Raw genomic sequence first — 24,701 nt, forward strand, 5'->3', positions numbered from 1 at the left:
ACAGAGCGTGTTCCAGACACCCTATATAAACATCTGACTGTACAAAAAGAAAAATGTATGGCATATGCTTCAGACTCTAACCTATAATAAAAACTGTACACAGAGTAGATATAGAATATACTGCAAAAACCAAGCACCTGGACTATGTTGATAGCACTAACTAAGGCATACACTATAAATACACAGATACAGTATATGATACAGTGGCCAAGGATATAGCCTTCACTACAAAAACCATAAAACGTATGTTGTGGTCTCCAAACATGTCTCATAAATTGCAGATACGAAGGACATTCTCTAGTGTCATACATTGCAGATACTAAGGACATTGTCTATTCGTCAGACATCTGGAATCAAGTGGAAACTCCGATGATATGAGACGTGCTGCAGAAACCAAATATCTAGCCTCTGCTGTATCTGTTAAATATGTGGTATTCACTGCAGAGTCAGGATAAGGAATGTGTGGTGAATGTGTTCTATATTTTGTCCAAGTTAGATCTTGAATAACCAGCCCTAAGCATTCAGTGGATAGGTGGTATGCGTACTCCCTACAGAGCTTTTTAAATAATTTGGATTTCGGAGGATTGTGGGTTTTTAAGCCCACAAGGATGCCTAATATTCACTTTAGGGAGATGCAACGCAGACATTTTGCATTAATAATAATTGGATTTAAACATAACATTGAAACTAAGTGCAAGTAAACTGACTATTGAAGAAATTAGTCCGTGACTCTCCATCATGCTCAACAATGGCCCCAGAGTGTTGTATTCGAGATGTGTTCCCCTAGGTCACTATGTTCTCATTAGTGATCCGGCACAGTTCACATACCTGTGATAACACTTTTTATTGTTTATAAACCTCCACTACCTACCGGTCTTCTGTAGGTCATTCTATATATCTACATTATTTTCTAGTTTACTATGTTTTGATCAATATTTCTCTTGATATGTACTTCTTGTTCTAGAACTATGTCTGCCTTTGGGTATCTAGCCACCTCTCTCACTTGCTTAATGTATTTATCTTGCTTTCTTATTTTTATTTATCTCTTCTTTATTATGTTATTGTTAGCCAAGTGAGGTAAAGACTTATCAACCTGTAGATACACAAACGCAAGACTACTACTTTAAAACTATCCTCCTATGCTTATTAGCAAATGTAACTGTCTTGTGAGAATGATGTGTCATTTGAAAAGACAAAAGATAAGTCAGAGTATCACATTTCAACACATCAGGAGCTGGCAGTGAAGGACCTTCGAAGTTACTCCATAAAAAGAATTATAATAGTTATGACTAGAATTAAAGCAGAGCTGAACTTGAGTTTGGATATCTAGCAAGATGACTTGCTTCAATACAGAATAAAGGAAAACGCAAAAATGCAACCTCGCGCGGTTTTCTTCGACACGTACGCCGACGAGAAACGGGACAGGGTGACGGATGTAGGAGCAGCATACTCATCGTAATTCTTAAATCCAGGGACACATATCATAGTGTTCGCCGGCGGTAGTTCACTGAAATCTCTTATAAAGTCGGAACAACTATACCTACTAAAGACCTTCTTCTTTGAAGCTCCACTTCCGCGAAAGGCCCACATATTTGCTCAGCGTACACTGCTGTTCATAGTGAGATTAGGTAGCTCTTGGATGCCATAATTTGCAGACAGTTTCAAACTCTGAAACAGAGACCTACTGGCAGCTTCCATAGAGTGCCTTACCTTCGTGCTTTCGGCGTCTATAAATAATTTGCCCTGAGGAAGCCCGATCTGGGCGAAACGCGTTGGCTGTATTGATCTCAAGATACTCTATGAAGAATTCAAATAAAAATATCTGAAGAACATCAATGGAGGACCACTACTCTTTTGTGAACGTTTATGAACATTTTTCTTGAAAAAATTCTCTTGATGTACCGTACTTGATTATTTGTTGCCTCTCTGTTCTTTCTTTTCTTGTAAAATTGAGGTCCTCTGGCAGTGGACCTAAGAGGTGGGCAACTTTGGCAAATAAGGTTTTGCTTTGACTCGTGTGTGTATATTGGGGGTAGTGCAACCTTTATATCCTTACTGCCCTCCTTTGCTTGTTTATATAGGTATTGGAGATGCCCCTACCTTATATAGTGGCATCGGGTATAAGGGATCAAATTCTTTAGAAGACCTGTCGAGATGACAGTGCTGAAAGCTGCTACAGTTTAGGATGTTGAAAACCAACTTATTTCCCTTATTCCAGATAGGAGTTGTATCCTACTGGGATGAAAAACAGGAAAGGACCTTAAAGACATTGCAAGAAACACGGGTAAATCTGGGTTTTATTTGCATATGTCTGCAATGCTGGATTATACTGCAAACAAGAGACATCTCAAAAGTTCTTCAGTGTTTAGAACAAGTCTGTAATAACCTCTTTTACTAACCAACAATATCTCCTATGAACCTTCATATGGTCCTGATACACCCTTGTTGCACATAAACCAATCAATGAGACAGCAACTCTGGGTCTCGCTGCACAAGCTAGTTATCCCTTACTTGTAAAGTGAGTATTAACAGAGTAAAATATCATTTAACACAGCTAAAATGTATAATTAACACTATTTAAAGACCCCGGACTATAGCGCACGAGAGACAGAGGTAGGAAGGACTTTCACAGTGTCTATTATATTTACTCACCACACTCCTAAATGCAAGGCAGGAAACAACATGCACTAGGAGCACCAATGAAAAGTAGGAGATGGCCTACTGCAGAGACACACAGATACGCATAGCTAGGAGGATGCTGTGGACAGAAGAGGAAAGGGAGGAGGCCTTACAAATATGAAGCAACAGGTGCACATAGGGCTGTTTTCTATGGGTAAGGCGAGGGAAAGAAAACGCAGCACAGGTAGCACAAGATGATTAGAACATGCTCACTGCAACAAAGAAAGAAAAAAACACAATGAAGTGGTGGGCTGTGGTAAGGAATAAAGGCATGTTGGTTGTGCGGCATAGGGTAGATCTCTCATAATGAAACAGAAATGAAGGACATTTCAGTTTATTTATTCTTAAGTGCATTGGTTCAGACTGAATTACCTACTACAAATCAATCTTATGCATTCCTCCTCGTTTTTCCATGTGCTCTACAGAATGCCTACGATCACTCAGTCAGCGGGATGCACAACTTTAACCACATACTGGGGAGGTGAAGATGGTGGGGTAGGTGCAACCCTAACACTTTACTTACAAATGAGTCTCAGCATAGTTTGCATGTCATTTCCTTGGGTTATTTGTTCTCATCTCGAAGTGAGTGGTTGCGAAAAGGAGGACGACTCGTGTAAGATTACAGGGAGTACAGTACCGGCCACGGCTATTCCTGCAGATTTTAGATGATGAAACTGTCGTGTAAGGTGAGATCTTTAGTGCAAATCTATCAAACTAACAATTATTATGTTTGATTTATGCCAAATCAGGTTTTTTTAAGTAACACATTTTAATTTTAGAAAATGGACTTAAATTAAAGAACTACTATACCATCTTAAAACAATGCAAGGTTAATAGGCAAAGACACCTGCAGCCTCCTTGTGCTTCTGCACAACTGTTTATCAGTAAGAGCAGTATTAATGTCAAAGCATTGGCTTAATTCATATCTATTATAAACACTGCCTCTGACAATAATGCAAAAAGAAGTATCTTTCCAATTGCACATTTTGATCCTGTCTTTCCAATTTAAGTTCCAAATTCAGGTTTTAAACTTGAAGCTTTGCCCCTTTCTCAATAACGTGGTTGTGAACTTCATTTCCTAGTAAATGATATATACCATTCTCATTAAAATAATAAATAAATATGTAATAGCTCTCCTCTCCGGCCCCTGCAATAGTCCTTCAGGGTGCAGACATATTGAGATAATTTAGCACATCTAGATTGGGGATAAATCTCGACTTCTGTAACTTTTTTTTATTACTGTAACATTTCTGACACCAATTGTTTCGTTGGACACTAAAAGACTAAAACCAAAAGTAATTAAAAGTTCAAGGATTATCAGTAAAGCCACAGAATGATTTTCCCACCAGCCACTTAAATGATTTACAATCTGCGTGTGAACACAACAGAAAACTCCTTCACATCGGCTTTAATGTCCTTCAGAATTGCCTGTATGTTGAGACATCTAACAAACAAAAAGTTCAAAGGATACAACTGTTAGTGCTAATGGTTAGGCATCTAAATTATAGTTTAAACATTTTAAATTAAACAAATTTACAACTCTAGTTTATATTTCGATTTTTTTTTAATACTGCTCTTACTGAGAACATCTGGAAGTGTAAATGACAAATCAGAAGGTCGATCTAGGTTTTGCGAAATTTTAATTTGATGATTAAAAACATTTGCAATAGTCAATTAAAGAGCACATTGTGATTTATTTTTAATTAAAATGAACAATATTTTGTTTTATTCCCTAAAGTACATGTAGTGGACTCACTGGGCACTGTTCTCAAAGGAATACATATTCCTCCATGTTGTTCTCTTCTTGTACCATATCTGTGTATGAATAAGTCTTAAATGTAAAAGTCTACCATACTTTATAGAAATAGCTACTCACAACCTGCTTGTAACTCAGGGGGAGTATTCAAAAGCATCATGGCACTGGCAGCATCAATGTCGGGATCTGGAAAAATCAACCAATAGATACATTATTAATCAGACTAATTTGTTTTTTTCTTTGCTATAGATATAACTAAAGTGCTGATGTTAAGAAGCTAAAAATAAGTAGACAACCAATGTTTGAAGGCCAAATGGTGCTTTTGTTTACAATTTTGCCCAATAGTTACCAAGTAAAATGAATTCATTAGTTTGGTTCCCACCGCCATGTAACAGAACTTTCCCGATATCTGCAATAATGCAGACTGAAAATGGAAGACATGATGTCAAGAAATTTGAATGCATTTTATAAGCAATCTAACAAAACATATAAAGCATTTAACTTGAAAATCTGGTGAAAAAAACTCAAAGTAATTTTTCAAATAATCTTTGATTTGCTTAACAAGATTGTCTTAAACTAAGAATCACACCTCCTAATAAAGTCTGAAAATCATCTCTCTAATGTCCTTAACTATGGAAGGTGGCATTGTAATTAGACTATTCCCCTTATCCCACGCTTGACCAAGGGTTTTACGTTTGAGGGATAAGGCCTGTATTTTGATTTACTGTGTGCCAGTGCAAAGAAAACTTTTTGTGGTTTTAAAGAAGGTCAAACCGCTCAATAGCTTGGAAGATATGTAACTGATGAAAGGCCAGGCTGGTCAGCAATACAATATTAAGCAAGAGTTAATGTCTCGTAACTTGAAGTAATAGAGCACAGCTAAATGGTATGTGCTTAGTATACTCTCTCCTGAGCTTGCTGCTATCAGGAAATGATGCCTATGCGACTGGATGGGCTCTTTTGGGCATAGGAGATGATACTTTGAACAAGGCCAATGATGGATATCTTAATTTGTGGATTTTATGAATATTTATCAGATGTGTCTGATTTGGTGGATCCAATCATATTCCTTCAGCATCCTCAGTAGGCCGCTGAATGTAAGACGATGCTAGCAATTCCATCAATCCTTTAGGCAAAATTAAGTGGTGCCCTTACTCATGTGATTTTACACATACCCCAGTATTATGCTAATGGTCCTACACAGTCAGTCTGTATCCAAACACATGTTTAAGTTGGTGACACTCAATTATATCTGTGTGTCAGCTCCTTGACTTTTCTTTTTTCATCCCCAAGCTTTTTTTCAAATGATCGGAAGATCGTTGAACAATATGTTTACAACTAACAGATCTAATTCAAAGTAACTGTTAAAACCTACACTACTGTATAGAAATTTAATTAGTTGTGGTTACCCAGTGTACACCAATCCTAGGGGAATACTGCCCCCAATGCAGGAGTTCATCTTGGGACTTATTTTGCATTCAGGACATAGGCATGAAAGGTCAAGTGAGTTCAGCAACACGATCACACATACACTACACACAGATGCTAGACAGACACTCTTTTCTGTCATTTTCATTAGGAGTATTACTAACCATCACATAAAATCACGAGAGAACATCTTATTCATACCCTAACCATATGCGTTTTTATAGCACTTCGTCATGTAATTCAGTCTAAATGCTTCTTATTTTGGCAGTTTCTCAATTACATGGTTGTGGCCTTTTTTTCCAAAAACTGGGATATTTTAGTATAATCTACTGCTACCTCAAATATAAACATAGTTTTTCAGATCTCTACAATTGCCTGATCTCTTTTCGTGCACTTTTTAATATGAGCAAGCCACATCAAACTAACCTTGATTACTGCTATAAAGCTATTCAATTAATCAACTCGACGGCACTTCAGCAGGCTGGCCTGTAAATCATTTATGGAAATGTGTCCAGTTATGTTTGGCTGGTTATTCTAATCCCTGGATAAAAAGTATTTTAATAAAGTACCAGAGGAAGCTTTCAGCATGAAGTACATGTCTTTAGTCGCACTTTAAAGAATGCCAAGGAATATTTGGAAATAGTGGCACACAAAAATGTACATTTCGTATTTCATGAATAGAAACTTTAAGGAAGGCACCCGCTTCCATTACTGCTTTCATTTTGAACTGTGATAGAACAGAAATACTCCCCAAAGAAGTGCCGTTAACTGCGGTTACTTCGAAATCAAGGTCTAACTAGGGGCAGATACGTGAGGGAGAAGGGGGAAATGATTATCTATCCTATAACTATATTCACTTGCCCGAACAGAGGCAGCAACTGCGCTGTCATGGAAACCACGGTCACCATGGCAACGATAAACAACCGAGAACGGCCGGTGACTAAACTGAAAAGAACATCTGCCCCAGCCAAGCATCCCAGCTGCCCTGGAGCGATCTGCGCCAACAGCGCGCGAGGCCGCGTGACGGGAGAAGCCGCCGGTGCCATGTCCAAATAAATGAAGTGTGCAATTGAAGCAGACAGAAAAACACGAACCCTCCGCCGATTACGGACAGTTCGTCTGCGAGACTGAATGACTAATGATCTCAGCCTCTTCTCTTGTCAGGATCCGTGCTAAATTACACCCTCCACGACCGAAAAAAATAATCAATTTATAGCTAATAGCTGCATGCCACTTTGTTTTGGGTTATTACGGAGAATACATTTTGGTGTGGAAAAAAAGTGCCTTTTCATTTTTCAGAGGAGTCATTTGGTGGTTCTGGGTCCCAGTAACACATTATCAACTCCTGCAGCTACTAAATAATATGGGGGGTGATGGAAAGCCCTAAAGATAGACCGTTGATCATCACAAAGGAGAAGGAATTGTGCTCTGAGATAAGGTCCAATCTCCATCTGATGGGCTCAGACTGTACAAAGCGGGACACAGGAAGCGGGCTCCACACTTCGTAGTCTGAATGACTGACTCACCCATACAGCTAAGTGTACAGCACGCTGATGAGTAATCAATGTGAATAAGGGGGTCAGACAGCAGAAAGGATAGATTATGTGATTCAGTAAAGTATGTTCTTGTGTGCAGTGAGTGCCCTGGCTGTGACGCGTTTGTGGGGGTGGGAATGGCGTAGCATCGAGGGTTTGAAATAGACAATACAAGTTTGTGCAAAGATCTTAGGATAAAAACGGATGGGATGTGCCAGTCGGAGGTGCGGAGCGTGGCTGCGCTGTTGCGACGATCCTCACCTTGTGGTGCATGGGGAGGCAAAGACTAAATGTTGGTGGAGATATCCTGAGATAGGTTTTCAGGAAAAGAAAACAAAAACCATGTATCTTGTCACGCTCTGCGTTCCGACACACTCAAGTCTTCAGCAAGCATCATTCTTTGTGCCAGCACTGGGCCAAAGACAGGTTACCTCTATCAATGCGGCCTGAGTGTGTTGGGATCCTTGGAGGATCTATTTTTGCATGCCCAGGTGCACCCAAGAAGTTTGCCTGACTGTATCTCAGGTTTTGAATCCTCATCTGCTCATAACGGATTACAGTTCCTGGTGCCTGGCATTTTAGGACCTCCTTCCTGTGAATGCTAGGGACAGCGTAGTGTATGAGTAGAGATGCCGCTATGATTGTAGCCGTAACTGTAGTTTCTCAGGGTCATCCTATTTTTCATGACTAAGCAATGGTGTATGCGCTGCACATACAGATACAGCACTCCTCGGGGCAGGCTGTCCTCCACCGATCACGGACTAATGAAAAACACACATGCATGCGGTCAACATTCATCTGAAAGGGTCGAACCCAGGCCAGATTTTCAAGAAAGTCATCAAAGATGATTACCATACCATGATTCTGAATGGAGTCATTTACATAGTGGTTAGCCTGAAAAGCTGGTATGTACCCAGCTCTCACACCCCAGCAATGATAACGCCATTAAACACGCCTCTACGACTTTCTAAAGCATGGAAGTAATTTTGGGCAACATGGCAAATTCCTTCCGAAGCGCACAAACCTTTAAAGAACTCTGCTCACATTTTTTAAAACAATATTTTATGCAATACACTCCTAACGTGCAACACTTCTTTGTTGCCAATCTCTGCTTGATTAGAGGGTGCGTGCAATCCAGAAGCCACCTATAAAACAACGCATTACCTCCTTGAATGAGAACAATTGAGAAAAGGAATTCAAACACGGTGCATTTAGCCCCCCCATCTCTTCAGATTAAAACTGCACACATCAGGGTTCCTGTATAAAAATCAGCCTAAAAATACCCTTTTCAGGTTCGAATTCAAAACAAGCAAGAAAACCCAAAACAAACCTTCTAGACACATAAGCAATCGGGCTGGTATGAGAAAGTCGACAAGAGATTATTTATTCGTTTTTAATGATAGCAGTAAACAATTACATAGTGAGGCATATTCATGTTCACCAACTGTACTCTCCAGCCACTTAACATAGATATTACAGTTAAACTCAGTGATAGTCATTCCATTGACAACGGAAGTTGGCCTGCCCAAAGTATTTAACCTGTGACCTGGAATGCACATACTAATTTCTATAATGCTTACTTTTTCCTCATGCATATGCAAGCCACCAAGTGTTGGAACAGTGCTGTAAGAAAGCTCCCTCCTAAACACAGTATCATGGGTCTGTACTTAAGAACAAACTCCTAGTTCATCTGCACAACGTATGCACTCTTAATTCTCATTCAAAGAAAACATATATATTAGGGGGTAGATATTTTCCTTTTGCTCACACAGTAAAATGAATCAACAGATTCTAGGCACTCTGGAGAACACAGGATGTAGATCGAGGACTTGCCAGAGGTGTTGACAGCACTCGAGTTTACAATAAAATAAGATGTGGAATATTTCATTACTCATTCCTGAACATGAAACTTGCACACGAATGTGCGAAGGCAGTGTCGAATCCATGCTTTTTCAAACCTCAGACTTTAGCTGAGACCTCCAACAAGGATTTAGATTCAGGAAAAATTGGGAGAGTGGTTTCATAGGAGTATCATGTGAGAAAGTCGTTGGTCACAAGAGAAATGTATACCTCGGAACAGGGAGAGAGAGGCCTACTTTAAGGATGTGGGTATTGCTTGGCTTTGAGGAATTGTGACTCACCAGCCACATGCCTTGAAGTGACAGGTGCCAAGTTTGCAGATGTGGAAACATAGAAGAGCAGGCATGCCATTCTGACAAATCTTTAAGGGACATTTTTCATAAAGTCGTGAAATTATTAGGGACGCTTTGATTTGGACTGGACTGTAAAGGATGGAAGTCGAGGAGATTAAACAAAGTAATCTTAATATTATATACACAGTCAAATTGGCCGCTGACAAAAACACAGAGCTACTTTCTCAACTATATGGGGAAAGGAACTGTTCAAGCAAATGTGATTTCCAGAAACCTTCTACACCACGAGAAATCTTGTATCAACGACGATCAGACTGCAGCTTACACCAGTATTAGCAGCAAGAAGGAGAAACTGTTGCGCTCAACTACTGTGGTTTCGGAAGATAGGTACCTATGGGAAATGTAAGTGGTAACTTTGCACGCCACTGACCAACCCCAGTTATCACTGTCTTCCTTACTGCGGGTCACTACTATACTGTGGCAGAAATGTAGGAAGAAGCAAGCTACCTTTGCTGTAGATCAAAGTTTAAATAATATGCCAGGAATGGGCTTTTTTCAACGTGCACCTGGCTGTCTCTGGAGGGCAAAGGAACTAGGGGGTAGATCTACAAGAAAGTGCAGCAGCGCAGCACCGCAAGCCCTTTGGCTGTGCCACGCTGCGGCACTTTCAGCTGCGGCACTTTCAGAGCACAGGAAAGCGACATATCTACAATGATATGTCGCATTCCTGTGCTCTCCCCTGCCCTGGCGCAGAAACAGCTGCCATGCGCCGGCGCAGACACCCTTGCACCATGGTGCAAGGATGCCTGCGCCATGGGGAGATTGCTTTTGTGCAGGAAGGGACCCGTTCCTGCACAAAAGCAATCACTGCAGGCATTTTCCTCTTTCAATGTGTGCTGTAGAATGCGGCACTCATTGAAAGAGTAAATAACGAGGAGAAATGAAAACATTTCTCCTCGTTTCGCTTGGCTACTGACGCAGCAAACTGACGCATTTCCAGGTTTACAATTTTTCGTAAAGCTGGAAATGCATCAGTGGACATGGGTGTTACGTGAGAACACCGACAGCAACACCCATGTCCCGCCCCTAACACGCAAAGTGTTGCGTGAACAGGGGCGATATTTACAAGCACAGGTTAAGTCACGCAGGGTGACTTTACCTGTGCTTGTAAATATCCCTTAGCAGGCTTGTAAATCTGCCCCTAGGAGTGCAAAGATGGCTGGAAAGTCCTAGTTGACACTCTTGCGACGTCCTGAGTTCCTTGTGACGTACATGTATCGAACTGACTGAGTATAGTGTGGTTAGAACACTTGCGAAATACATTCTGAATCGGACGGAATCAAGGCCTGGGCAGCAGTTCTTGCCCTCATATAATAATAATAAAATTAAAAAGTCACTGAGAACTTTCCAGGTGGCGGGCAGAAGGAGTGAGTAAATGACAAGGCAGTCCGGACATTTCAAATGGTGAGATCAACAAGAGACAATGCAGGTCACAACACGTTGTGAAATGTTTGTAGTCGCTGATAACATATTGGACTATGACCCAACTCAAGCTCATTTGCTTTATCAGCTTCGGGAAGGATAACATACCGACAGAGTGCAGTGGGATTTCCACTCATGGCAGACCCGTGCAACAGGTGCGTTAACCACATAAGCTTATTTTCTGGGCTACAAAATCTTTTTACAAAAATAACGTGGACCAAGGGTAAACGTATGCAGCACGTTTCCTACCACAGCTGCATCTTTTTCGGGCGTTCTTACAAGCACTCTATTGGAGGAGAGGTTCAGCAATCGTTCCGATTGCGTCATTTTACAACAAAAACATCCAGGTTCGGGCCCTTCAAACACAAAGAAACGGGGCCCTGCACTCTTTAATCCCAGAGCATCTCCTCGGAAGGGGCCCGCTCTCCTCCCACCAACCTCTCGCTGCGGAGGCCAAAGCGTCAGGGGACACAAAGGCCTCCCAGAAAAGCCGAGCAGAGAAGATTAAAGCGAGTGTCCCCAAAAGGAGCGGGTCTGACAAAGGCGGGTCCGCGGCGCTCCGCCGGCGGACGCGTCAGTCAGCTGAAGAGCCGCGGTTCTCCCGGGCGCGCCGTTGTGCCCTCGCCGCGGGGAGCGCGGCCTGATGCTGAGGAGACGAGAGGCCTTTCTCTTCCGCTCAAGCGTGCTAATGGAGGGGGCAGACGGCCCTAGCAACAGTAGCGTTGTGGAGCAGGCTTCCCCTGCCGGGGCCGGACGGGCTTTCAGGGCTTATCCCTCTGCGCCTGTGGGAGTAATCCCCGCCCGAGACTCATTGAAACCAAGGGGCAGCCAGAGGCTGCTGTGGCGGGCCGGGACCCACACTTGCATCCGCTGATGGGGGCGTCTACGGATGCAGCCAGAAGTATGGCCACGGCCCTATGGCAGCCCCTCGCAATGCTGCCCAAATCACCCTGGGTCCTTTCATTTCCTCTCTGTACTGCTCGCACTGTGTGAACATCTTCAGGGCCACCTTTTTCACACTGCTTTTCACCCCACAGCCCTTCCCTGCGTGACAGGTGCGCTGACCTGATTGTTGTGCTTTCTGTCACCACTATTCTGCCAGACACAGACATATTGATCCCCCCAGCATGACACCACTACCCTGCCACCCACAAGCAGAGTGACTCAGCGAAACGCACTATGCCATCAATGTCTTACCAGCCTGGCTCACCCCTGCACTGCATGTCACCCCTGCACTGCCAGTACGGGTGGGCTGACTCACCAGAAGGCCAGAGACCCTCCCACTTCACACTGTGCTCACATGTACGTTCGGAATGTTAGGGTGAGATCAGCTACCTCTATAAAAGGACCGAGAGATGACTTGGGTGCTGCAAAACTTTAAAATATTCAGATCTGTCTGCAAAGAGGGGCGAAAAACGAAGAGACACAGGAGAGAACAACCAAGAAACAGGATGGGGAAAGGCACGAGATGGAAGAGCAAGTACACGTCATGGAAAACCCATGTGTCCTACCTTCCACACTCGTTACTTGATGTGGATTGACTGCATCATTGAGTCGTTCAACAACATGCTTCACTGCTGTATAAAGTGTTGGAAGACTAAAATGAATGGCAAACAACTTAAAACTATTGACTTTATTGTTTAAATAAGGAGACAGTCTCACATTTACACGGGAGCACTCAATCCCCTAGGTGGCGGGACTTCAATGTGACCAAAGCATATTCTGGCACATGCAGTCAATTCATTTTCGTTTTTGTATTTTCAGTAAAATCTTTGAAGACTATCAGACTTAGTGTAAATATCACCAGAAGCATCATGTAGACCAAGAAGACCAAAGAGCACAAAAACAAATTAAATTGAATTGTCGAACCAATGGGGGGCTGGTGGGAGTCCTTTTATACCCTAGCTTCTGGTTACAGTGGAACCAAATGCAATCAATAAGCAACATGAAGGCACAACCTTTAAAAAGTCAACTGAATTTCAACAGACGATCAGTAATGATTGTGAAACGTAATACGATTACTTACTAATATTATCCAGGAAAAATAAGATGTATATTTAAAAATTCCATGTCCTACAATGCCCTCCAGTCAGATTAAGTGGCAACACCTCTGAAACGTTTGAGTGCTATCATGTGAATGCAACAACCACCTTTCATATACGAATTATACTTTTCCACTGTAGTTTTGAACTTGAACTTATGGGGTATACATTGGAAATCGTTTTCTTTTAAATTGCGATTATGATCTTAAAAGAAGAGCTTTCAGGACTGCCGTGTGAGAGGGGGGATAATACTGCCCATATGCACTACCCCACTCTAAGCCTTCTGCTGCAAAAAGCTGTCTCTTCTCCTTCAAAACATTCCTTAATACCCAACTTTAATACCAGAGCTGGAACTCACCAAAAAGTCTACCCCTTTCCTCCATACACAAAACTAACGGTATCATAATTAACACCAACTCTGTAAAAACACACAAAGAGCTGATACCAATAAATCATTTATACTAATTCACTCCTTATTGCTCAAATACACGAATGACTGAAAAGCCAAAATCTTTTTATGTTAATCCCAGATAACGATCCAATTTCTCACATAAACAGGCAGAGGGAGGTATAATAGTGGTCGCAAGACATTCTCTTCAGATCGCATGACTTCAATTAAAGAATATGAATGTCCCTGTGTAGGATATGTACTCATTTACTATCTTGGGACATATCAGTCCATGTCCCTGGCCGCCATGCATCAAACGAGTAAATTCTTGCATTCTTAAACTGGGTATTCCCATAGGCATTTGATTCCCGCGCCATGGCAGTTACAGGATGTAAACCTTTGAGGAGATCCCACTGCTGATCACAGCACAAACACCTTCCTTGCAGAATTAAAACTCCTGGGTTTTAAACAAATGATATACAGAAACACACATAGAATTCCTCTCAGATCACCAACTTATGTAGCATTCAAAATTCCACTGTTAGAAGTATAGAAAATTTGCACTTTAGAAAACACTGACAAAAATCTGAAGTCAATACATGCTAACATCAATACACTATCTGCACCGCAACATACACCCTGTCAAATCTACCACGAGCAATTTAATTCCAATACGCCAGTGAAACGGCTCCATTTCTTAACATCACGGTACTTCACAATATTATTTCCATTTATAAAATGTTTTCGCTATACTTGTAATAAATGTTTAAGTTGAACTTGTGTGATTTTTTTTAAAGAGTAAAAGGCACAAATGAGAACATTTCATGTAGATTTGTCAATAGCGCCAATGATATTGGTGAAAAAAAGCTTTGAGTTTACATATTCATATATATATATATATATATATATATATATATACACATATACACACACACACACACACACATATATATACACACACACATGTATATACACACACACATATATATACACACATATATATATATATTTTTTTCCACTGAACATGGATTCCCTCTCTCCAGTACAACACACAAATACCATTACAAAAGATACCGCGTGATGCAAAATAAAAACCTTCGTTATAAGGCCTGCGTCTCAGCTCCACAAGATGCTGCAGTCTCTGGGAAAGTGTTTTAAATCTCGCTCCCTACGGGCATTGTTCAGTCTTTCAATCTAGCTTTTGTATTGACAAAGGCAAGAGAATGCATTAGGCCCGCACTCCAAAGTGTGCCCTCTGCAAACTCTGCTCTCCAGTAATCACTGGCCCTTTCTCTGGGGACCATAAAGTGGACCGGCTAATGATGGCGGCACAATGGTGCTCGAGCATAACCTCTTGACCTGGTCAAGGACACAAAACGGGGTCTTCAGCCACTCAGTCACTAGGGCCTCTTTCCGTTTCTTCAGCGTCTGCACTTGGCTGAGTCACTGCTCCGCGTGGCCAGCAGGGGGTAGAACATCATAAACTATGAAATCTATGACCTTGATAAATAGTTTTGGAAGGGGGCGAGCTTTCCTCGGCGCGTCCTCTTGAAAGACCACGTCCAGTTCTTCCACTCAAGCCGCTCACTTCCGGCTTCTGGAATAATCCGAACAAACTAAATTGCTCAAATTGACCCTTAAAATTACAAGTAGTTTCTTATTTAGAAGAGAGCATGCGTAATATCCAATATTCGGAGGTCTGGCGCGATATATATATATATATATATATATATATATATATATATATATATATATATATATATATATATATATATATATATATAAATAAATGACTGTGGCATAAAGATCTCGTTTTATACAGCACGTAATATCACAGGTAAATACATTTCAAGTCCTCTTAGTCAAATAATGCAAGGGAAGTGAGGCACATGAAGATCACATGCTCTGCCCAAGACTACACTGAGTGGTCAAATAGGACTCCAGGGGCAGAAGTGAAGTCTTGTCGCCTGGCACAGAACTATTTCTGCTTAAGTACTGCAATCATGTTGAAATGCAGAGAAATGTAGAGAAGCCAAAAGGTATTCTTGCCTAATACCAGTGGCCCTGAGGTTCTCCACGTACAAGCATTCTCAACGACGAGGGGGCCCATGCGACGCTCCACAGAGCCACTAGAACAGCAGGGCCTAGCAGAAACCCATTATTTAAAAAAAACAAGGGCCTGTTTTATCTTTTTGGTACATAGCACTGGAGGAGGTGATAGGCGCGGGTTGTATGGCATTACAACGCAGGCTTTTACCCCGCGTGCCATTACAACGCTGTTTTTACAACGCAAGTCGTTACAACGACTTGCGCTGTAAGCGCTGGATAGTGGAATAGTTTACTTTTCTATTCTAGCCCACGTTAGAGTAGGGAAGGTGTTGGAATAGAAAATTAAACTTTTCCCTATCCAACAGCGTCCTCCAGCGCAAGTCGTTGTAACGACTTGCGTTGTAAAAGCAGCGTTGTAAAAGCAGCGCCCGTAATAGCAGCACAGGATAATGCCCGCGTTGTTATGGCTGTTTACCGGTAGGCGCACCCATCATAGGCAAACTGAGGAAGATATGCACAGGAAGCTCATGGGGGTTGCCTAGGATCATACCACTTGCTCAACAGGGTAAGCTAGGATCAAAATTCAGGCTGCCTGAAAACACAGTTCACAGTTTGGCCAATTAACTGCTATATCTAATCTTATGGTAGGGAACACAGGAATTACGTCAAGTTATTACTCTCTGTTGGAAGTAAAATAAGGCCCGATTTATCACTATGGGGCATAAATGCTGTAGGGGAGATTGGCAGATTTGACCCACTTTCCCGCAAATTTGACGGGACTTCATAGGCTTCTTGGTAAAGGTTCTAAGTCCCACCACTGCCACTGGTGCCAGCAGCAGCCTATCACAATAAAGTATTGCAGATGGTCTTATTTTTGTCTGTATGTGGCCTGCAGCTGCTGGTTTTGTGATCCCACAAGGACCATAACATGATTAAAGAGAGTGGGACACATTTAGTTGGCTCGCTGATTGCCCAAATGCAAATTATACGCATGCAGTCAATCCAAATGTGGTGCAGGAGCGCCACAAATCTGGGCTCTCACCCTGCCACCTCTTTTTCTGTTCCATGTGGTAGCGTCCATCCATTGCTGATGGTCTCCATGTCCTACCGCCATAAGGCGGCCATGATGTCTTTTGCTTATGTAATACTAGGGTCACGGACGGCCCAAGTAAGTGAGATATTCTACAATACTGTAGGCAATCTGCCCTGTGCTCAGCTAAGATGTCGACATTTAAGGCCATTCACAAAGTCTCCTGGATTGGCTACAGATTTAAAAGTTGATGCTCAAAAACCCTGACTAGAATAAATGAGCGGAGGCTCAATCCTAACTAGGCGAACTTCCCATCATATCTTAACCTGGAAATTCAACTGAAAATGCGTATATTAAGGAACTTGAACTAAGGGTACATGCTCAGCATGCCAGTAAGACACTGGTACCTGCTGTTGGGAAATAATCTCAAGGAGGTGGAGGCATGGGAGAGCTGTGGAGTCCCATCTTTAGACACATACCTGAAAAGTGTGCCGACTGGACAGAGCCCAATCTCACTGCTGTTATGGGATGTGTGCACACACACTAAATATACATACACACACAAAAAATAGAAGGCACTTTGAGGTGACATCACAAGCCTCTTGCGCTGACAAAACATAGTAATCCCAATCAAATGAAGACATACAAATATTTTAAAAAAGCAAGTTGTTTTAGGTGTGCCAATATTGCAAGCACAGAAAAAAGACAATTATAGAAGGGTGACTGCGAAAAACAGGGATATTTTTACTGTGGATTCTGAATGAGATCTGATACAGAATGAGACATCCCATTTATTCAGAGCTTCCTATTTATAATTGTATGATATATATATATATATATATATATATCGGTTCCATACACATACACTATCATTTTGTAATTCTATGTAGTAAAATTCTTGTAAATATGGAATGACATGTCTATTTGGAACTACGTGAATGGTTCCTCACAAGGGTGTACTACTTTATTTGTTTGTCACGTTAAATTAAGAAAGGTCTTTGCTTATCCTTTTTTATTGCAGATCTGCTAAAGGCAGCTTGGCAGGTGAACATTGTTACGTCACAGCAGTGGCAAACAAGTTTTACTTTTCACTCTTGTGAAATGTTTGTAGTCAATAACCGGATTTTTAAAAATATGGTCACAATAATGGACGGGTATGAGACCTATATATATATATATATATGTATTATAAGTTTGTTATTCATGAGACCTGGCAAAATGAGGATGCTACAGGTTTGGTTACGTCAGCTGAGGAATACATATGTATCACTGACTGAGTCAATATGCACCCAGCAGCAATTAGGGGAGTGGACACGCCCTCTGATTACGGCCCACACTCGCATATTATTTAAGAGCAGCATAAAATGATAACAGCATGGCTTACTCCACATTTTCCATGATCGCTCACCTCAAACCTTCTAATATGGAAAATGTGAAAACAAATGAAGGAGCTGGAAGGAGACCTTGCACGTGGCGACTGGTTTTACACAGAGGACACAGGAATCCAGGGATCACACCGTCTATTTCTCTCTTTTAAACACACTGTTTGCACTCGGAAAAAGAGATGGGCTTAAAAGAATTCCAAAGTTGCACTTATAATCAAAGAAAGAACTTAAGTAAACAGAAGTGCACGAGGCAGACGTTCACGAGGAAGAAAATATGCCCCTTTGGGACATCTATGCCCTGGCTTGACTTTTTTCATCAGCTTAAGGTAGGAGAAGCCAAGGTAGCTGCACTTAAAGAACTTGAAAGTGTTTTCTCATCCATGCCCATAATAAACTTTAGAGGGAATCTCAACCTCGACGGCAGGCGGTGTCTGCGACATGCACTGCAAAGGCTGGAAACAGATTGAAGCAGAGAGATTGAGGCACGCATAACTGAAAGATACTCGCTTGCGTAACGGTTGCTTATTTACAGGCGGGAGGAAGATCTGACACCGTACTGAACTGACATGAGAAGTTGAAAAAGAAGGTCTCGATGGCATAAGGGGGTAAGGTGGTGCGGGAAATGACAGGATAGATAGCACTGAAAGAAAACATTGGTATATCTGCCAGAAAAGAATAGAAAGCGAGGTCTAAAGTCTAGCCACATAACACGTTAAAAGCAGAATGACAACGTGAGTGAACGGGGTGGGTATGGGACAAGGAATTGAATAACATACAGAACATACATTGAACGGAGCCTATATTTTCGGCGTCTATTTAGGTAGAACTGTTTTCTCAAGTTCCACGGATGCAAAACGGGCAGCAGCAGTGCACTTTCTTCACACACTCCAGAGCTGGTACAGCAAGGTAACACAAGTGCAGGCTCACCTCACAGCCAGGGCAGATACATTAAAGACAGCAGCAATGTACAGAAAAGCTTCTGAAAGTGCAAGCTTTTCCCAAAGAGCAGGTGTAGTGCACGCAGAGGCAATGCAAGCTTTAAATACAGACAGGTAACAGTGCAAACTTTCTTCACACACAACAGAAACTGTTGATAGCACATGGGCGACAGGAGTGAAATCCATTCATCCATCATATATCCCCTCCCTCCCACACCAGCAAGTGGTGATGGTTCCATTAAGCCCACAGAAAACAGCACTAGAAGCCTCATGTGCAAGATTTTCTCACAGAAAACAAACGCCTTCAAAAAAATCCGAAAACAAGCACAACCTACAAAATGATGTAAGCTGGATATACAACCAACTTCTGAAGACTGGGACATAAGTGGTCTCCTTCATGATATCGGGACACTTAACCAACAACAGGGACTGATCTAAGAAATCATCTGGTCTTAGAAAAGCTCACACCATCCTAAAAACGTGCCCTCCAACCCATTTTCTCTTGGCCCTCTTGCCATCCAGAGATGTTTATCCTTCTCCAGAAGTTGTATTGACTGAGGAACGTTGTCAGCTCCCGTTCCAATATGGTGAGGATTTTGCTCGCTGAAGAGCTGCTAGGTTTCCTCTTCAGTTTGGGGGGAGCACATGGCCCAACTGTAAGAATATGTAAAACTGACTACTAGACTTCTAGTAGAGTCTCTGTACCTCAGCAAAAACGATATATTGCTTATTCTTATATTTAAGATAATCGGTCATTTAACATTACTGAACAGCGCACACTGAAGACAAAAGCGATATATTTCTTATTCTTATATTTAAGATAATAAGTCAATTAACATTACTGAATAGGGCGCACTGAAGACTGAAGAGTGTAACTGAGCACTCAGTGTGGATCTGCTCATGAAACAGGTTCAATGACTAAGTATAGGTTTGTAAGAGCGCTAACAGTCCTTCAGTCCTAGAACAAGACATTAAATGATACACTGGCTGCAGAAGCCCTTCACCCTCCTGAGTGCTGCGATGCATTAATGGATCCCTACTCTGACAGAATAATGAGGTCACAGGTGACATGGGACCTCGAGAGGGAACGGCCGACTCACAGGGCTTAGTAAGTGCGCGGTATAGATTTTCAGGCGGGAAAGTGCATGAGGAAATTCTACACCAACATGGCAGCGACAGAATCGGGCAAAAGGCAGGAAGAAACAGGTCACTGTCTGCTGTGTTTAGTGCTTTGCGAGCCTGAGCTTAAAATAGGAAAGAAACAGGAGTATTTAGAGGAGCTGATGGAATGGGAAATTAATTGAGGTCTCCAGTCCAATCTGCGAGGCTTCTGCAGGGAATAGCGCCGCTCGGAATGAGCGACCTTCATTTGCAGCAGGCGATGGCGGCCTGGGGGGTTGGAGGATTGGGAGCAGTACTCCACTTCTAATCCCTTTAGAGAGGCAACATTCACGGTAAGAGGGGCCGGCCCGGCCGGCACACCAACAGCCTGGCCGCCACGCCGGTGTTGGGTGCTTTCCTTGGGAGCTCAGAATCTTGAATAGTCTTTGGCAGGACACCTGTGGAATCCATCTCCAAAATACAAACTATAAATATATAAATAGGTTGTTTTGTTTACCTTACTGAAACAAGTGAAGTGCAATGTATTTTGATCCTGGGATGTCCTCAAAGAGACAGGCAGTCAAGAGGGTCACTGCAACCCCGCAGGTGCATAACACAGGCGTATCTTACATTTAGAACATTCATTTATGAGTGCCAATATGTATAGTAATATTGTGCATAGGCTGGCATGCTCTGTGTACAATGGAAGGCCATGCTCTATGAGTAATATGCAGAGGTGTGCTGCAGGCAGGCATGGGCCATCACCAATGACACATACGTCTGATTCACCTGGAGATCGCACCTGCCAGACGAGCACCCCGTGTGATGCAAGCCCAGAGCCTCCAAGTGTCTGCAATGCGCATCCGCCACGACATGTAGTCCTACCATGCTGCTCCTATGACTGCCTGAGTGAAGCCCCCCCATCACTAGCAGTCCCATGTCAGCGGAGTTACTGCTGAAAGAACCTGCCAGGAGAATTGCTGCTGGTGCCTCACAAAAGCAGCACCATGAGCAAGTAACAGAGCCTTACACACAAAAGAGTGAGCTAGACAGCAAGAACACTAGCTTGTCCTTATGACGTCCCATTATGGATAGGAACTGTTCAACTAGGAAATACTCTGCATGAGTAGAGACCACGTGAACTGCACCTGTGTCTAATCTATGCATACACTTGGGAAGAAGTCCCTTAGACCCTAGAGAAGCTCTTAGAAGAGGGATCGGGTGCCACAAAGGGTGAACACACCTACCGATGAATCATAGTTGGAATCACAACCACACAGCTGAGTACTATTGTACTTTGCAGCATTACGTCCTTCTGTGTTATCAAAGTACTTTAATTTTACTAATATAAGCACTGAGCTGGACAATGCATTACTGAATATGCTACTCGAATGTCGAGTTCTGAGCTCTTGCCCCAAACACTGCCTCCATGAGAATCCTCTTACTGCTCACCTTTGCTACCCTGAGAGTCAAGTGTGGAAAGGGTGTATTTGGCAAAATTTGCAGAGCCATCGTAGAATGGACCCTAGAACACCAGTGGCAAATTATCTCAAGCGCCATGGCTGGAGCCCAGAAGCTGGTGTCTTCCCTTCGGCCAGCCCTTGAGCAGGGACCTACGCCCCGAAAGCCACCATTTATTTTATTTAAGCAATTGTAACACATCCAGCAATTCACTGCTTATGCTAAGGAATCTCGGATGACCTGAACAATTAAATGTACTACATTATTTCACCAATTAATAGGACTATATCAACATCACATAAGCCATGCTTAATATGCAATACGCATTGTTCATAGATGTAGATAGATTTTGATCTGTGCATAGATTGGATTAGATTAAAAAGCTTATAAAGCGCATGGATACTCCAACAGAGTGGTGCCGCGCGAAGACATCCCTGTCTGAGAAATAGCACTCATGAAGTGATCTTAGGGCATACCCTATGTGTAATTTGCACTAGAATTAACTACATACCATACCTTTTGTAGAGTGGTAACTTCAATGATATAAATGAAGTGCCTGATGACATCATATGTGATGTCCTCTGTGGTGTTTCAGGCATTACCGCAGTATTCGCTTCACGTTTTGGCTACAATGCCATCAAATATCATCTAGCTGTTCTTCCTGGACCAATCCGTAACAGATTGCAGCAGTCTAAGTCAGCAGTGAGCGGGTTAGCAAGTTATTGGTTCCGAACTGAGGAGGGTATCAGGACAGAAGTCTCTACAGACAAAAGCGGAGCTCTGCAGTTACACCGGTTCTGCATTGTGGATATGGCTCACTGTCCAACTCCGTGCTGGGTATACGTTTTAGGCTGCTGTACCTCAGCAAATCTACTTTCGGGTGCAAGCTTGACCCCGTGTCTGCACTGGGAACCCTGCATTAGTTGAAGGCAGAGCCCTTCAGTAATAAAGTGGCTGTTTAAAGCGGTCAGTCCACCTTTCACTGAGCAGGTGGCAACTGCCCTGACCTTCACAGGAGGAGGGTGTGTTGGCAGAGATCCTCCTGCAGGTGGGTACAGCAAGTGACTTTACCCGCCTGCACTGAGATGCCTGGGGTGTCCCTGGAACACTCTTTCTCCTTTCCAAGGGACGTACTTTGCATGATCTCTATGCTGCACAATGTCAGTTCGCCTCCTGATGGTCTCTTTGCCTCTGCACCCATGTCTGTAATATGACACATGTGAAAAGACAAGATGTTCTCTCATTTACATGGGTTCACATCCTCATGCAAATGAGGGAATGTCCCCTTGAGATCATGGTAGCTAGCATTGGTGCAATCTTCATTACAGAAGGAGTGTGCAAGCATCTGTGATCCCTTCTGTAATACCAAATGTCCCTGGGCAAAAAAGTGTGTGCCGGGCCCACTGTGCCCCAGGGCATATTCCGTAATAGAGCCACTAATCTTCTTTCCTTGAATGACTAGTTATGGTGGGTTGTTGCTCCCATTAGCTATTCATGAATGCGTTTTGGAACATTGTTCCATTCACTCTAATTTACTAGCTCGTTTATTGTATTATCTACAAACTCCTCCTTTGTGCTTTCCTGCATGTTCCTGTTCATGATACAGATGGTTTGGGAGGGTCCATGTTTTAATTTTCTGAGTGTGTGAAATTTATATTGCAGGCTTTTCTTAAGTAGCTTAAACAACGACGAGCACACCGTGCACTATTCATTACTACAGCAAATACATTTGAAAACACAGGGAAGTGTGGGAGTCAAGAGGTAGGATAAACAACTTGTGAGGGCTGGAATATTCACTCTGGACACCAAGAGAAATGGGCATTTCAGCAACACACTTGGGAATGTAGATTTTGGGTTAACCCCACGGGGGCCCTGGTGCTATCACGCCTTCACTAAGCCAATGGACTGTACTTCACACTTATAAAGTGTTCAGTCAATGCACTACCATGAAATCAAGAATGGCTCTGCAACACAAGTTATTAGCCTGACCCAATGAGATGGGTCAGTCTTGCCCTCAAACCCCTGCACTGGCTACTCGTAGTTGAAAGAATATCTTTCAAAGTCCTTTGGGTCGTCCACCTGGCAAGCCATAGTACTAGACCAATTTTAAACAGTCTAAATTTAGAGTGTAGGCCCAAAGAAGGAATTGAGAACAGCACTGCTCCTCATGATATCCCTTTCAGGAGAATCCACAGAAGTGAAAGCTCCTTTTTAATACAACCCTAAAAATTCTGGAAAACCCTTTCCAAGACAATAAGGATAATCAGCAACCACTCAGAAAAGTAATAGATAATTTGCTGTTCATCCAAATGTGTCACCTTATTCTAAATCTTTAATACTTCTACGTTTGCTACCTCTAGCAGCATAAGTGTTTACACTGCCTATGCTTGTTTACATGCAACTAGTAGCATCAAGAAAGAACTTGCAGACACAGTTGTGAAAAAAAAAGAAAGAACTTGCAGAGCCTTATTATCAGAGCCAACAAGCAAACAAAGTATGGTGGGTAAAGGATATTAATTTGCAAAGAACCAGTCCTCCCAAATAGACCTATGTGAAAGGTGTCTTCGATGATATAGGGTTGCAAAAAAACCAAAATGTACATAGGCATCTGCGGTAAGGAAAATCAGGATAAATCATTTCAGTAGCAACATGTACTTGAGTGTGTAAACAGCACTACCAGTGTGGCTGAGTCACTAGATGGCTACCGTATCGTGGAGCTCCTGCCGGAGTCTTTTCCTCCTTGTGGGTACACCCAGGAGCTTTTGAGGTCTTGGGTCGGTGTACAGAGGAGCAAAGTGAGTTCAAGTGCTGTAATCCAGGTTGTAGGCTTCATGTGGCCTAACATGTACTCTCTAGCACTGATTGCGAAGTTGTGCTAAGTCACAGATGAGCTAGGATGATAGTGACAGCCACATCTATTGGAGCCCTTCCACAGAGAGTAGCCCAGCAGGAGTAAGAGAGGTGCTGGTTCTGCAGTTGGTTGGGTTCACAGTGAGACACGCTGAGCCTTCGGGCGGGGTGAGAGGGAGTCGGAGGCTAGGGAAAAAAAGATCTGGGAAGAAATTCCACCAACGGATGGCACCCTGGGCCCTCAGGTCATCGTTGCCCAGTGAGCTATGGAGTTCAAACCCTTCACACCAATCCCTGCTGGTGGATGTGTGGATCCCCACATCATTGTACCTCAGGGGGGAATCTTAGAGGTCAATTGACAGCAGGGATAAGGGCTGACATCTGTGCAGCCAAGTCTGGGAGTGGGAATGCGAGGGAATATTTT

At 42.6% G+C, this 24,701-nt stretch overlaps 1 protein-coding gene across 14 annotated transcripts in view; it reads right to left on the minus strand.

Moving 5' to 3' along the window:
* The window catches only part of FOXN3 (forkhead box N3), an 884,367-nt gene that overhangs the window by 72,605 nt on the left and 787,061 nt on the right, over positions 1 to 24,701 (minus strand). For 10 of the 14 annotated variants that reach the window (XM_078660028.1, XM_078660029.1, XM_078660026.1 and 7 more), the window contains one exon: positions 4,556 to 4,621. The exons of the other annotated variants lie outside the window; for them this stretch is intronic. In XM_078660028.1, coding sequence (XP_078516154.1) covers positions 4,556 to 4,621 — 66 coding nt within the window. The remainder of the gene's footprint in view (positions 1 to 4,555; positions 4,622 to 24,701) is intronic. 14 annotated transcript variants of the gene reach the window in all.

Source organism: Lissotriton helveticus, chromosome 9 (assembly GCF_964261635.1).
Source record: "Lissotriton helveticus chromosome 9, aLisHel1.1, whole genome shotgun sequence".
Lineage (NCBI taxonomy): Eukaryota > Metazoa > Chordata > Amphibia > Caudata > Salamandridae > Lissotriton > Lissotriton helveticus.